This window comes from Pyrgilauda ruficollis, unplaced genomic scaffold (assembly GCF_017590135.1).
Source record: "Pyrgilauda ruficollis isolate IOZ18807 unplaced genomic scaffold, ASM1759013v1 scaffold37, whole genome shotgun sequence".
Classification (NCBI taxonomy): Eukaryota; Metazoa; Chordata; class Aves; order Passeriformes; family Passeridae; genus Pyrgilauda; species Pyrgilauda ruficollis.
Window position 1 is genome coordinate 16,558,205 of NW_024525156.1, and position 15,735 is coordinate 16,573,939.

The 15,735-nt window shown below is 42.5% G+C and overlaps 1 protein-coding gene across 1 annotated transcript; it reads left to right on the forward strand.

Annotated features, from left to right (window-relative positions):
* Window positions 1-9,746: 9,746 nt before the first annotated feature.
* On the forward strand, window positions 9,747-14,454 carry LOC121358117 (leukocyte elastase inhibitor-like). Its single transcript, XM_041476041.1, has 7 exons — window positions 9,747-9,927; window positions 11,284-11,397; window positions 11,744-11,875; window positions 12,768-12,885; window positions 13,414-13,556; window positions 13,757-13,927; window positions 14,050-14,454. The coding sequence occupies exons 1-7, from the start codon at window positions 9,760-9,762 to the stop codon at window positions 14,452-14,454; spliced, it is 1,251 nt and encodes a 416-aa protein (XP_041331975.1). The 5' UTR covers window positions 9,747-9,759.
* Window positions 14,455-15,735: the final 1,281 nt, after the last annotated feature.

Below are 15,735 nucleotides of genomic sequence, written 5' to 3' on the forward strand. Positions count from 1 at the left end.
GCGGGGCATGTTTGTTACAAAAAAAGCACAATTACATTTGTGGTGGTGCACAGTCCTGTAAAGCTTTTCTTCCCGACTATCACCTTTGAAAGGAAATCTAAGAGGTTCACATATTGGCTGAGTAATACAATGTACTCTACATATGCAGCAGAAGTAGTTTCTCTCCTTTTGTTTCCTCCCCTTTAGCGGAATAATTTCCACTGTGAAGAACACACCATATTTTATTGAGAAGTATCCCAGCTTCAGCAACAAGAACATTTTGTTCCTCTGTGACACTTTTTTCCCCTAATGAAGTGAGAGCCTGTTTTAAGATAGCTGAGGAGCTGGAAAGGGCTCCAGGAGGAAGAGCTGCATTCCTGCACCCTAGTGAAACCTCTCTCCCTCGTCACTCGCACTCTCTGGATTCCTAATGCCTAAAAGGGGAAATGTGGACATGTGGTACGATAGCTCTCCCTCAGTACCTGGCCACACTCTGGTGGTCCAGGGTGCCCTACCAGACCCTGCCAGCATCCACTGAAGAAGTGGACAAGTTCTGCAGCATAGCTACAACAGTTCAGGCTGGCATCAGGATTTGCATCTGTGAAACAGCAGCCACACCAAGGCCTATGGACACCAGAGGCAAAAATCATGGGGACACTCTGTGTCCCCAGAAAACTTTACAGCATGAAGTTCCCATACTGGGGAGGTTGAACTTTGCTGTGTGACCTTTTTTGACTTATTCCCTTCAGACATGGAAGATGGGACAAGAGGAATCTTGTTGTATGTATCCTAAGGAAAAGAACATTATGCAAACCAAGGATAGAACACACTTGGATTAATACTGGAAGTGCCACACTTCTCATGCACAGATTATCTGCCATTTCTAGCTCTGGATTCAGCATTAAGGAAACTCCTTACAGTTACTCAATGTCTAAGGCATGAGAAAGAAATAAGGACTTCAACTTGACTGAAATTAACATTGTAATTACTAGTCTTCAAATTCCACAAGAGATTATGGTAATCAGATTTCATTTCTATCTAAAGACTGCCTGCTGCATATGTTCAGTACTCATTTACCTAAATACTGTTCAGAATAAAGCACTATAAAACCTGTGTCAAATGTACAATACCTCTAGTGCCAGTCTGTGTGTTCATTGATAGCGTCAGTGTTCACGTCTGACTTTCAGTAAATTACAGGAACAGAAATAAGCAGATTCACTTAGGCCACAAAATCAAAATAACAAAAAAAGCAGCTAAGTGAAAGTCTGCATTGCCCTTCTGAGCCACATGATGATAGTTCCCAGTCAGGACTATCTTAGGTGGTCAGGATACATGCAGAATTCAATTATGTAGCCTCAAAAGACAGAAGCATTCTACTTGAGAAATCCTCTTGGTGCCTCAGGTCTGAAAGAAACTGGAAAGAGATCTCTAAATGAGAACACACAACAACAAAAAATGTGCATACTTTCAACATCAGAGCATTGCTTATTGTGAATTTAGAGACGGGAGTTCTGTTTTGATTCTTGAACTTAACAACCCAAGAGAAGCCTTTAGTCACAATAATTCAGCAGTTCCCTCGGAGGACCTTTAATGGCTTCTAATGCAATTTAGTGCCAGAGGGTTAACTGGGGTCTTTGGCCTGTATCTTTGAGGGTACTGAGGAGACTAACTTGGATCAAAAACAATGAGAGGTGTAGACACTACAGATCTCTGTGGGTCTTTGCTGGTATGCATCAGATGTTTTGACACAAGGATAGTGGTCAGAAAAATGAAAAATACAACAATGGGTCCGTCCTATCTGAAAAGGACTTAGCTGCAAAGATCTTTACTGGCTCAACTTCAGTGATACCTGAAAGACTGGTAATGATTGATACACCCCTTCATTGTCTGGTCTGCTCTGGAGGCTGGGATCAGGTGTATCCAGGGCTGTTGTCACTGTGGCTTCTACTGGTTCTCCTGTAGGAGCTGGATCAGGACATGGGGTTGGTGACTAAGCAGCTGCACAGGCAGCTCATGCATAGAGAAGAGGGACTGTACAGTTTGTGCTTGGGCACTGACACTTTGTCAGGTGGTTCCAGTTTTCCAGCAGACCATTTCACACTTACTGCTACAGCTCTGCCGGTCTGCTAGACTGATGAAAACCTCTGTCCCAACCCTCTTTTCCTTCCTGGATGAGATTTCCTAAAGGAGAAAAGCTCAGACATTGCTTTCTCGTTTCCAGTTCAGGAGCCAGTCTTCATTTAGTAGAAGCCGTAGTCCATTTAAATCAGAGATCCATTTAGATCAGAGCATTTGGCATATCCCCACAAATTTATGACAGCATTCTTCTCCTTGTGATAGCTTGGCCAGGAAGGGTTATCCCATGAAAGCAGAGAGAAACACTGCTTCAGGGTGTGCCCATCTTTCTCCACCTCCTGACTAATTCCAAGGTATCCCAGCCTGTGCAAGGCAAGCAGATGTTAGAGATACAAAGCTGTCTTGGCCCACATAAAGCAAACCCACTTATTAGTTATTTATGAAGAGGGTGGCTTGCTCATGAAAACCTCAGGGTCATTTTTCACTTCTGCTTCTTCTCTCTGCCAGTCCCAGTGTGAAGCTTTTCCACCTTGCAGCATGTGAGGGATAAGTATCTGTGAGGCTCCTGCTGCTGGGAGAAACCATGTTACAGTCTACTATTTTCATTCTACCCTTTGCTGGCCTCTGGGCCTTGGGCAAGAAATTGCCCGGGAGGACGTGGGAAAACGCGTGTGGGAGTTTGTGTGCAGGAGCTCTTACGTGCTGGAAGGTGTTGGTCACAACGGAGAGAGTGAGCATAGCTGAGGGCTTGCTCACATTGACAGGGTGCTCCACCTCACCTTTCAACAGGGCATTACTATCCAGTGACGGATGATGCCCCTGGAAAACAGCAAGCTGTGGCTGGCTTTGGCAGGTGGTTGCGAGCTGCAGGGCTGTGTGCCTGCTCACCTCATCGCTTGCCCACCTGCAAAGTCACTGCCTGCTCCTGGCTCCCAGCATTTGGTTGAGAAGGGACACGTCTCAATGTCTTGTGGTAGCAAAAGTTGTTTGTGGGGAAATTCTGAGCCTTGAAAAATGCAACTTAGGACAAATTGGCCCCACTGGAAAAGCAGTACATTTTTGTGAATATGCTGTCCTAAGGGTCTAGAAAACACAGAATTTGCACCTATGTTGACATTTCCTAAGGCAAAGCAGTTAAGCAGATGCCAGGGAAGCTCTGAGGGAATATATGACAGAGCAAGCAAAATAAATCAGCAGAGGAATGATGTCAATATAGAAGGAAGGGAGAAAACACAGAAATTGGAAGAAGGAAAATCTTGCAAGATACTCAAAATACTTAGGTTGTCACTGAAAAGACGCACGGACTAGAAAAGCATCAGAAGATACATGGTAAGGCAATGTTCATAAATAAATAAATACATTTAAAAATAAAGAAAGAAAGAACTGAGAAAGAAGACTAAAGAGCACTACAGGAACATGCAGGAAGAAAAAAACAAAAACAAGAAAGTGAATGGCAAATGGAAGCAAAAAAGCAAGGAAAAACCAGAGGTAATGAGAATGGTTATTTCATCCTTGTGTCTTCCATTGCTTATGGATTCCTATTTTCAGATGGGTACTGGAGCACTGGAGATTGGCCAGCTGGGCTGAGACCTTGGCAGAGGAGTGGGGAACAGCAAAGCTGGACACTGCTGTGCCTAAAGAAGAGGATGGTCCAGCTTCTGCACTGGAAGGAAAGCGTGGGTAGGGCAAGATGGTGCTTAGGGGCCTTGCTCCTCTTTCCTGCTTACCGTGTTTGATCCCATAAGTACCCTATGAATCCAAAGCCAGTTTTGTGCTTTGTAGGAAGAAAGAAGAGGTGAGAGAGAAAAGACATAACATTTTTGGTGTTGCAAAGCCACATACAACCCTGGTTTAGCTCTGATCTGTAAGTCCAGCTGCCATAACCCAGTGCTGCAGCTGAGTTCAGTGGTACTGATTAGAGATCAAACACTGTGCTATTGCAGCTCCATGCTTCCCATCTCTTTACTTCCTTCTCGCTTTATGCTGGAGACCTAACCTCAGTGATCAACCACTCCTGGCCTTCTTTTATTCTTAACTCCAGTGATTTAAGATTTAAAAGAATACCCCCTGGCTGGGGATTCCTGTTACAGTTCAAGGAAATATTTCTTCCCTTCTCTAATTAAGCTCCTTCCACGCACATAAAGCCAGCTCCTTACCTGAGAGGGAGAGATGGCTGTAGGCAACATAAAGCTCATGCATTTCCCATTCATTTCCTTTATCTCTGCAAGCAAGCTCAGCTCCAATCAATCTTGGCATGAACCCTGCACACACCTTTGTCCAGGCCAGACCCCATCAAAATTTGAAAGGGACTAAGCACAGCAGTGCAGTCAAGGGTCTTCTTAGGGTTAATGACCAGTCTTCCAGCTGAGAGTGGCTTGGCATTGCAATCAGGAGATGTTGCCAGCAGATATTGCCTGCCAGACTTGTTGGGCAGCTTGAGAGAAATGCTAATAGCGTATTGCTAGATATAGGTTTCTCATTCTTCTTTCTCATAGTAATGGCATTTGCATTGAGCAGCAAGATGCTGCTATCAGCAATCATTGGTTAGAGGCTGAACTTTCCCACAGGAGAGTGGGAGATTTCTTAAATACAGTATTCACAGGAACCTGCTCCAGAACTAAGCTGTTGTCTTCTTCATTTAACCTCTTCAGGCAAGAAGGTAAAAATTCTATGTTGTTTTGTTGTTTTCTTCTTCTTTTTTTTTTTTTTTTCCAAAATAACTATGATTTTTTTTCCTTTTTTTTTTCCCCTTTGTTTTTTCCCTGATCCAAAATACTCTACAGGCTGGTAAAGTAAACATCATTTTTACATATTGGGCAGAAAGAGAGATACCTTTACATGCTGCAGGCAGCAAAACACACTGCTAAAATTCAGGTGGCTAAAATTCAGAGCTCACACAAAGGGAGCTGGTCTTCAGTGGGACATGAATGAAGATTTTAGGGACACATCTAAGGATTCTTGCCTAAATTTCACAGGCTTCTGAATCTGAATTTTCCCCAAAACCTCTCTGTCCACCCAGTAAAGTCTAATTGCCACAAGACTGATGAGTTCAGTGGGTTGTATGAGAAAGTAGATGCTTTTCTGCCTGTCTTTCCAGAAGGGCTGAAGTATTCCAGGCATTTTCAGAGCACCTCTACTCACTCTGGTAGAAACAGGCTTCATATAAAGCGATGGTGCTGGTGACCTGGGCAACATGACCCACTGCCTGAGAAATGCAGGTTACTTTTCCTTCTTTATTCACATTTCCATGGCACAAGAAAAAGCCTTGAAATGTTCTCTGGAAGAGAGAGAGGGCAGGCAATTCTTTGGCTGGATTCTAAGGCATTTCCCCTTTACACTGATCCCCAGTACCAGGGAAGTTGTTTATGTTCTTAAACAATGACGCTATAAAAGAGAAAGGGTGGAGTGGCATTCAGATTTTGTTTTGTTAGTGGGGGTGCTAGTCTTTGCTATTAAAATATGAGCTCCTCGGTTTGGCAATGCTGTTTAGAAGCTTGCAGAGAAGCCTGTGCAGGCTGCACACAGGCACAGCAAATAACTTGCCACCTTACAGCCTGTAACAGGCCAATGCACATCCATGCCTGTTTATGCAGAAATAACTGGCCTAGAAAGAGGTGCAGAAGATACCAGAGAGGCTGATGAAAACTAATAAAAACAGTCAGGAAAAAGCTTTCTGGCATAAAAGTAGCCTACTGAGAGGCTAGGTTGTTTGGAAAATGAACTTGGCACCATTTAGCTTGAAAAGCTGCTTTGTACTGAAATGTATTGGTTTTTAATTTAAAGCATGTGTTGTGCTACTTAGGGATGATCAGAATTGCTGTGTTATAGGAAATTTAATTTTTCTTATGTACTGTTTGTCCATTTCATTCCAAATCAGCACAGAAACATGTGGAAACTTATTTTTTGTTTGGTAATGAAAAATAAGAAAGTCACTTCTACCAATTTTCATGTGAGGGGACAGCACTATCTGTCACGTTGTCTTTTTCTAGGATAGACCGTGTAATTTCTGCCAATTTTATTTCCCTCTGTGCATGAGAAATGAATGTATATTAAGGCACCTTAATGGGATGCAGATTGAATAAGTCAAACATGCAATGGGAATTATCATGTGGCATCAGGCAAAACAGGTTCCTTCTTACTTAACTTGTATGAAATACAGAATTACCTTAACAGCAAGGCTACAGGTCTCTTACCTTCTCCACCCAAGAATTTACTGCCTCCTCCTGTTGGCTGAATAATATAATCTAACACAACCATTAATTGTGACAGCTTTCAGCACAGGTTTCTTTATTCTTTGATAGTTTTTGTTTTGATTTCATCTAACCTTAGCCAAAAACAAACTATAAAGAGAGAACAGATCATGAATAGTTATAGAAAAGGAGTGTTCATCATTTCACACAGCCATGGAGGAAGTTTGTCATTTTTACGAGGTCTGTGGTATGCAGTGCTTTCTTCTGAAGGAAGTGATTTTCCTGGGTAGCTTCTTGCTCACATACTGCAGTGCCAGTAATTTCATTTGCCAGACTATGTTAAAAGTTGCTGAGCCATCATGCAAAGGATCTCCTGTCATCAGGGGCTCTGCACTGCCAATAACGCTCAGCACAGGTGCTTTGGCTAGTGCAGATCAGCGTCTAGGAACTTTCTGGAACACTCTTTTTGATCCTGTATCATCCCTCCTTACACTCCAAGATTATTTAAAAGTGACATTACCATTTGCTGTCCACCACGTAGATGTTCTCCAAACACTGTGATCCTTGCAGCAGCTCCAAAAGTCTGATTGAATTATTGCTCAGATTACACAGAAGGTTTTGCGGTGTGGAACTATTCATACACTTGCTCCCACCCCATTTTAGATTAAGGAAGTTCACTAAATCCTTTCATTGTGCAGTAAGAAAGTTCCTTCACTAGCCTATACTTGCCCTCTCTTCCTCTGGATTTCTAGGGCAGCTCTCTAAGCAGTTCCTGCTCACAAAACCATGGAGTTGGCTCTAGTGTTTGCACCTGGATGTCTCCCTGGTGGCAGCCTGCTGCTTTTGCTGAAGGAGTGGCCACATCAGTGTGCCAGACACTCACTTGAAAACCTGTTCCCAGATCCTGGGCTCTCCCTCCATTCTTGGCACTCAGCCTTTCCCTGCAGGGTGGGGTGGAGCTGCCTTCTTCCTACTGAGTAAGATTATTAACTCGTTTTTTTTCTCCTTGACTCGGTCTGAAGGTGGGGCACACCTAAAAAGTGCCTCATGCCCTACATTCACTGTGTCCGAATTCACAGCTCCATTTCAGATCTTTCAAGAGATCTGGAACTATAGCACTACAAACATCAGCCCTGAAAAGACACTGTTTTGTTTTCAGAAGGTTGTGGATAGTAGGATATGAAGGTGGAAAACAAGATAAATTGTTTTGTGCAATGTCTTGTTGTAAGATTACTGCATTATTAAAAGGAAAATTAAAACCATATTACATAAAAATACACTAATAGCAGAGCTAAAACAGCTGTGTTCAGAATAAATGAGATAAAATTCATCCTTAATTTGTCTGTGCAAAGAACCCTTTGGTATTTCTAATCTGTTTTGTCCGTTTGCATTAGGTCTTTATATGAAGTACTTCAGGACTCCAGAGCAAAGCAAAAGTGTCAGTATGGAACATCTTTGAGCTTTTCTTTCAGCATCACAGGTTCTTTCCACAGAGCATCACTCAGAAACAGTATGAAGCATTAATTGTTGCTGTTAAGTTGTAAGTCAAATGGAAAGGAATGTCTGCATTTGCCACACATTGTACCTTCATATACTCAGAAACTTTACTTTTTCATCTCTTCCAAGCCTCTGCAGCAGTTTGTTTTAAGCTCAGTCTGTTTTCCTGTGGGCTGAGTTCATTCACACTGTCTGGCACTTGCTGCAGGTGAGGAAGGTTTCACACACAAATGTCGTATCTTGGCTGAGCCATATCAGCTCCCAATGCCCTGGTAACTTCTGGCGCCTGAGTCCCAGCTTTCCATGCAAAGTCATGCTTGGCTTGTGGCTGAGCTGGAGAGAGCTGGCATGCTGCATCTTGAGAACAGTGCAATGCATTTTGAGCAGCTCTTTGCATAAAGTGAAGGTCAGAGTCTCTGTGAGGGGAGGGAGCTGTGGCTGTGGTTGAACTGGGGCCTCAGTGGGAGGCTGACAGGAGAGTTTTGGCTGGAATGGGTTGCAGGTCCCCAGCACCAGGTAACCCCTTCCCAAGAGGGCTCAAGACAAGTCACAGAGGGGCACCAACAGCCCAGGACAGGCTGTACAAGTGTCCTGCTGATAAAAGATCCAGAAGTTCAGCTTTGCACCAGCCTCTTCCCACCTTTAACCTCTGGTGACACGGACAGCGGCTCCTCATGTAACCTCACCTTGCAGGCTGCAGCTTCAGGGCAGACAGGGCTGAGGAAGAGTGCCTGCTGTGCTGTGGCTGTCTGTGGGCACTGGGAGAGCCACTTGGTTGTGCACTCACTCCTTTTTCCAAAAGAGAGGAACTCTGGCAGCTTTCCCTGGACCTGACCCATGCTGGTCCCAGTGCAGGCTGAAAGATAGAGCAAGCCAGATCTGTGCCATGGGAGACACGAAGGACTTGTCACCATACTGTGGCTGTGTATTTTCCCCTAAATAAATAATCTTTCTTGAACACAGACCAGTGCTATTTGTCCAAAATGTTTGATACTGAAAGGGATGTGGTTTTTTTTTGTTTGTTTGGTTTTTTTTTGGTATAATGATTCCAGAAAATTTTGTGTGATCCCACTGGTATCTACACAACACCTTCACAATTCTCCTAAGCCTAAGATCTAAGATTCAGGAAAGGATTTTCTAATTGACTGTTTTTTAGATGGCCTCCTTCTTGCAAGGATCAAGCTCAACTTGGTCCAAACTTGTTCTAAATGGAGTGGATTGAAAGTAAATGACCCATGAGAGAGCTATCAGGCTGTAATGTTCCTTGTACAAAAGTAGAGAGTGACACATATCTTGTCATATCACTAAGCAGGAAGTTACAGACTTCTTTTCAGGGCTCTTGGGCTATTTGTTTGGAATTTTTAGTTGTGGATCCTGCCTCAATCTGTGACTCCTGGAAAACTTATTAGAAGTTAAAAGTGTATTTCAAACTGTTAGTGTGTATATATGTAGCACAGTCTCCATAGCTGTTAATGAGCCTTTTTTATGTATGGAGACATTTAATTGATAGTGATTTTATTTTTAGAAACCTGTTGTTTGAAACCCCCTTGCCACAGCTTTGGTTACTGCCAATGGTTATATGTAGGCTTCGTTTCTGTCAGCAGGTCTCTATCACTGATGTATGTTGTTAAGAGGAAAGAGTTGATGCAGGTGTATGCATCAAACCAGTGTGGAAAAGGAAAATGTTAATCCATACCTGTCTAATTTCAATACTATAAATTGAAATAAAACACAGCATGGGATAAGGCATAAAAAGGGTCTTTTCTGGGTAATGTACATATGTTGTGAGCATGGGTCCCTTTTGCAGACCCTCTGTGCCTTTGCTCCTGCTGTGCATCATAGACTCCTTGGGGCAAGGCTGATTAAAACTTTCAGGATTTAGAAAATGTCTATTATGTTCAACGACCAGCTGTGGGACAATCTCAGAGCTGAGAGATGCTTCACAGTGTGGTCTAGCTAGGCCAGCTGCACTAAATTTTTTAATTCTTTTGTGCTCCCACTCAACAGCTGCTTCACGATGGACTCCATTTCTAGACCAGTTACTGAGTTTTGCCTTGATCTCTACAAAAAGCTCAACAGAAGTGCAGAGGACACAAATATTGTCTTCTCTCCTATGAGCATCTCTGTTGCCCTGGCCCTGATCCATCTTGGTGCAAAAAACAACACGGCTGCTCAGATAGAAAAAGTGAGTATGAATGAACCAGGGTGAGGTGCTTCCACATCGCTTGCTGCTCCCTCAGAGGAAATGCTGGGCATCCCAGCACGGCACATGTGTGAGTGTCTCACAGGAAACCTGGACAAGGGCAGGCACGGGTGCTGCCTTCACAGCTGTGCTTGGGGCCATCTGCTGGGGTGAGTCTCATCCTGTCCCTTGCAAGGGCTGACTGAGAGGAGGTGATACAGCACAGTGGGGTGCTCTGGCTTTCCCCAAGCCTGTGGCAGAATGTCAGGCTTCATTTCAGAATTATGGGCAGATGTTTCCTCTTGTGGTTGCTACGAGAATCCTGAGAGTGGGAGTCTGCGTAGAGCTGCAGACACCTGAAGGGGTTGCACCTGGGTGGCTGAAAGCATTAGCTCACTTGTCCTTATGACTTTCAAGCGTCAAAATGTCTCACCCCACAGAGCCCCAGGTGGGCAAGGGGGAGGTGAAGAAGACCACACCGCCAGTCACTGTGCCTTTACTTCCTGCAGTGCAAGTTCTGCTTTCTACAACCTTCTCTTTTTTTCTTCTCTCTGTCTTCTTCTCTACCATGAGTGGTAGAAGACCAATAATCCTAAGGCAGAGCTTCTCACCAGGGTGTGGTGGGTTGACCTTTGCTGTGGCTGCTGAGTGCCCACCCAGACCCTCTGAGTCTGTTCTCTTTGCACAGAGACCACCCCCACCGCCCCCTGGCTACCATAACCCTGCCACATCACTACTTTAGACAGGGACTCCTGCTTATTTTGAGAAAGCAATGGGAATTGCTCAATATCAGTATCCTCTAAAAAACGAGAGTAAATCTATGTATGATGCAACATTATTGTAACAGAAAAACTGCTGAAAATTTTTCAGCGATGTATTTGCACAGCAAAACAAGGACTGGTTTCCATTAAGAGCACTGTGGCTTTGATCTATTTCTTAAGCTGATGCTAATGTTAAGAATGATCAAAAGAAGCCAGTTTTGGTGTTTTTAAAGAAAATTAATTTTAATCTCTTTACTTGGGGCAACTTTTTTTTTTTGAAATTTAGGATAACTAGCAATGAAAACACAAATCAAATATAGCAATGAAAACACAAGTCAAATATAAACATTTTGAGGCAATGAAGAGTAACATTTTGACAGATTAAGTGCAAGTTCTTGTTGTGTTAATATAGAAAAGTGAGTCTGAATATGAATGTATGAACAAGTTCAAGTCTGTCATTTTAGCTGATGAATGAAGCTGCTAAGACATCTGTCGTGAATCTACATCACTTATCCAGTAGGGGACAGCAAAGCTTCTAAACAAGGAATATGGTTTTATCCCAGTTACAATTGACGTAACTTGACATCTTCACCCGCAGGTGCTCCATGTCAGGAAAGCTGCAGGAAGAATGAGTCTTGGATCTGATCACGAGAGTGCAGCCCCAGAAATGGAGCCAGAAGGAAGCCTGGAGAGTCAGCCTTCCTTCTCAGAGGTGTGTCCTTGGGTGGGGAGCCCTGCCTTCACTGCGTGGTAGGTTAGTGCAGGTAAAACACTAGGATTTGCCACTGGAGGGAGTCAAGATCACATGCTCAGAGTCTGCCTAATCTTCTAGGAAATGACTGATACAAGGTTTTATTTTATTAAGGGCCAGCAAGTCAATACCAAAGTCTTCAGTGATCTCATCCAAAGGAGGATCAGGCTACAAAGCTTGGACTAGCTGGATTTAAAAATCAGTACAGCAGGAGTTAGCCTTATAGTGTTATCCAATTAAGATGCAAATTAGCAACCAGAACTGTACAGAGGAATCATTTTAATTGTTGTGTTTGTGTTACTCCCAGTGTAACAAGGAGGGAGACCTTGACCATAAAGTGTTCCAGGAGCTGCTTTTGCAACTACAAAACCTTGGTGAAAAATACGTTTTAACCTTGGCCAACAATCTCTTTATACAACAAGGATTTGAGCTCCAGCCGGTAAGTCACCTGCTAATTGCTGTGGCCATGACCTCAAGTTTCCCTGTAACTGTGAGCCTCACTGTTACCCCTCATGTGTGTGTTTTGGAGCATGTGATGTGCTACATGAAGTTATAGCTCTTGAGGCTGGAAGGAAAGAGACAAGACTGTCAACTTTCCATGCTTTTATTTAAAAGAAAAAACAAATCAAAAGCAAAACCAAAAAAAACCCCAAAAAACCAAACAGAAACAAACCACCCTGTGGACATTAAAGGCTATAGAGCAAAAATAAAGCAGGGATCTGTTAATTTTTGGCACATTTTTCATGTGTGTGCACTCAGCCTACAGCCAAAAATAGCCTATTCAAGCTGTCTGTAAACCACCTACTTCAGGTCTTGCAAGAGGGACAGCTGAGGCAGCAGTAAGCTTGGAGAGAGTTTATCTCCAGGAAGGTTGTGCAGGTTCATGCACAGTACTGCTCTGCTGAACTTCTTGCTCCTTTCCTACTGAATGACTGAGTGGTCTTGAGACTGCTTGGTATGGCTAACTTGTAATCACATCTTTGCTTTTCTGTCAATTATTTTGATAGTTAAGCATCAAACAACTCATCTTGAACTTTTTCTGTTTCTTTAATTTTTTATCTGAACCTCGGTTATGCAGTTCTCCATGACAAGACTCATTCTTCTGGTTTTCTTTTTACTTATTTACATTTTTGACCTACGCATTAGAATCTCTTTTTCAAAGATCCTCTGAATAAACTTCAGACAGTTGACATTTCCAAAATGAAATTTGTCTTACAGATTCAACAGGTCCCTCACCATTTCTAAAATACTATCAAGAGATTGATTTCTTTCAAAAGGCAGTAAATAATTAATAGATTTGACCAATTCATAACGTTTAATTTGCTTTACAGCAATTTCTAATGTGTAGCAAGGAACTGTATGGAGCAATGCTGCAAACAGTCGACTTTCATGGTGCTGTTGAAGCTGCCAGAAGAAAAATTAATGCTTGGGTTGAAAGTGAGACACAAGGTAAAACAAAGCAAAACTATAGCCATTCTATCCCTGCTTTCCTGTATGTATTCAACAAATGAAATTCCAGGGTAGGAAAAGCAAAGACCTGTTCACATTTCTTTGTGTTCACTGTTATGCTGTTTAAGGGTAGTTTGTCTTCCATCTGCTCTTATTAGACTAAGTTACTGGCTAAATTATTTATGAGATAAAGATATATTTGCTGTAAAATATTTTTTATTCCCACTCTTATGCCTGGCCTGATAATTGCAGCAATAACTATAAGTCTTGGCCAGACAAACTGCTCCTGCAAACAGCCATAAATGCCGATCAGAACACCATGGCATAATTTGGTGACCCCCATCCTCCCTGGCTGGTTACAGGGCAGAAGAATCTACCATTTGTTTGACTACATTGTTTTTGTCCTTTGAATAAACCGAGAACTGTGTTTCTAAGTTTTTCCAAAACTAAGTTCACAGACCAATAAAAGCATCTCAGTCCAGAGTCTTAATGCTAACAAATGCTTCGGTGTTTCAAAATTCCCTTTAGGTAAAATCAAGGAACTCTTTGCACCTGGTGTGATTGATGGACGTGCATTGCTGGTGCTTGTGAATGTAATCTACTTTAAAGCATCCTGGGAAAGCAAGTTTGAGGAAGAAAAAACAGTTCAGAGGGATTTTAAACTGAATCAGGTACATCTGCGTTCTGTAAATCTTAATATTATTCACCTTAGATACTGTCAGCATTGCAACAAGCGTAACAATGTCCGGGGCTGAGCTGCCCTGTGTGTAAGCTGTGGGTGTGTTGGGAACTTAAGTTACCTCCCCTGTTGGGTAGAGGTGCTGGTAAGAGCTGTGTTGCCTAACTGACTGTGTAATTTTCTTTTCAATAGAACAGAAAGAAACCTGTGCAGATGATGTATCAGAAAGGCAAATTTAAACTGGGCTACATTGAAGAGGTGGGCGCCCAGATCCTTGAACTTCCTTATGCTCAGAAGTCACTGAGCATGATCATCCTGCTGCCAGGGGATGTGGCTGATGGATCTGTCAGTGGGCTGGAGCAGGTAAGGCAGTACACGTCACGGACTAGGGCTGGGAGCCACTTGTCTGAATTAAAACTGGGTAAAGATCTCGATTTTTCAAAGCTTCCCACCTATTTTAATCTCCTTTCCCCCCCATCTTATAGATTGAAAGCACAATCACCTATGAAAATGTAATGCTGTGGGCCTCCTCAGAGAACATGTTTGAGACAACAGTGGAGGTTTATCTGCCCCGATTCAAGCTGGAAGGCACCTTTAACCTCAATGAGGTTTTACAAGAGATGGGGATGACCGACATCTTCACTGAATCAAAAGTTGACCTTTCTGCAATGACGTTTGCAAAATCACTGGTGCTGTCAAACGTTGTCCACAAGGCGTATGTGGAAGTCAATGAGGAAGGCACCGTGGCGGCAGCTGGCACGGGAGCTTCCATTGTGAGGAGGTCTCTGCCTCTCACAGAGGTGTTCATGGCTAATCACCCTTTCTTATTCTTTATTAGACACAATCCTACCAATGCTATAGTTTTCTTTGGCAAACTCTGTTCACCTTAAAATCAGGGCCATTTTCTAACACACTGTGAGGAACACCTGGATGAAAAGCTGAAATTGTATTTTTCTCCCAAATGCTTTCTTAATCCTTTGATGGCTAGTTTGTACTTTAAAATAGTCACTGCAGCCAGTTTATTTAGAACCTGTGAATCGAATGCTCTGCCACTAGACTCCTTGAATTGTAAATATTGATCTGAATCCAGAATATGAGTAAATTTTACCTTAAGCTCACTGGATATGGATAGCACTTTGTTTCCTTGATGTGCACATGTGCTCATGGTGACAATAGGGTTGAGGTGGGAAGGGACCCCTGGAGGTCATCTGGTCCTCCTCCCCTGCACGAGCAGGGCCATCTACAGCTGGTTGCCCAAGACCAAGTCCAGATTCCTTTTGGATATCTCCAAAGATGGAGACTCCACCACCTGTCTGGACAACCTCTCCTAAGTCTGTGTTAAGTTCTGAAATAACTCCAAAGAGAATTTTATATGCATAGTGTCTGCAGGAACAGGACACAAACACATGTATTTCTAAAGATGGTTAATTATTTACATAGTCTAGAAGGCTTTTATATGGGGGTAAATCAAACTATTTATCTCAAGGTTTCAAAGAACAGAAAGAAAATGGTCCAAAGTATCCCACTGAAGTTACCGATGTGGAACACTGTAGCAATGAATTTCCAAGAAATGTGTTTTCCTTTTCCCATGTTGCTGAGTGGTGAATTTAGAAGTTCTAAGATGCACATCTGAGAGACAGAGCTCTCTCCATGCTTTGAAGAATGAGGAAAGGTATAAATCATGGAAACCACAGTTAAACATTACCTGGGAATGCTTGTGGGAAAAAAATTAAACTTATTTCCAGCTGATAGGGAGACATTACTGATAATTTCCTGGTTTAACATAAGTGACATCTTCCTCAGAGGGATGAAGTTTAACAAATTAACATTTGTAATGTTCTTTTTAAATTTATATATAATGGAGAATCAGTGATTAACATGTTCAATGCACAGAATTATATATGGCTTCAGAAAGGAGAAGACACACTAAAAATGACATGTCTCTCCTAAATAGAATATAGGCTGGCTTTAAATTTGTACATCCAAAAAGCCATCTGAAAGTAAAATCCCCTCATCCAACATTTGTAAGCATTTTGTTTTCTCCTTCTGTGAATTTTTTAGCAGCTAGCATTTTCCTTTGCTTGCTCTGAGCTATCTTGATGTGAGCAATTCGATACTTTGCCCATATTGAAATTCAGGAGCAAGGTAAGATGAGCTGTAAATTCCTGAAG

Excerpts from the sequence above, each read along its gene's own strand:
- LOC121358117 (XM_041476041.1), top strand. The coding sequence starts at position 9,760 with ATGGACTCCATTTCTAGACCAGTTACTGAGTTTTGCCTTGATCTCTAC. Across the intron at positions 9,928-11,283 it reads CGGCTGCTCAGATAGAAAAA|GTGCTCCATGTCAGGAAAGC; the intron begins GTGAGTATGAAT and ends CTTCACCCGCAG. Across the intron at positions 12,886-13,413 it reads GGTTGAAAGTGAGACACAAG|GTAAAATCAAGGAACTCTTT; the intron begins GTAAAACAAAGC and ends AATTCCCTTTAG.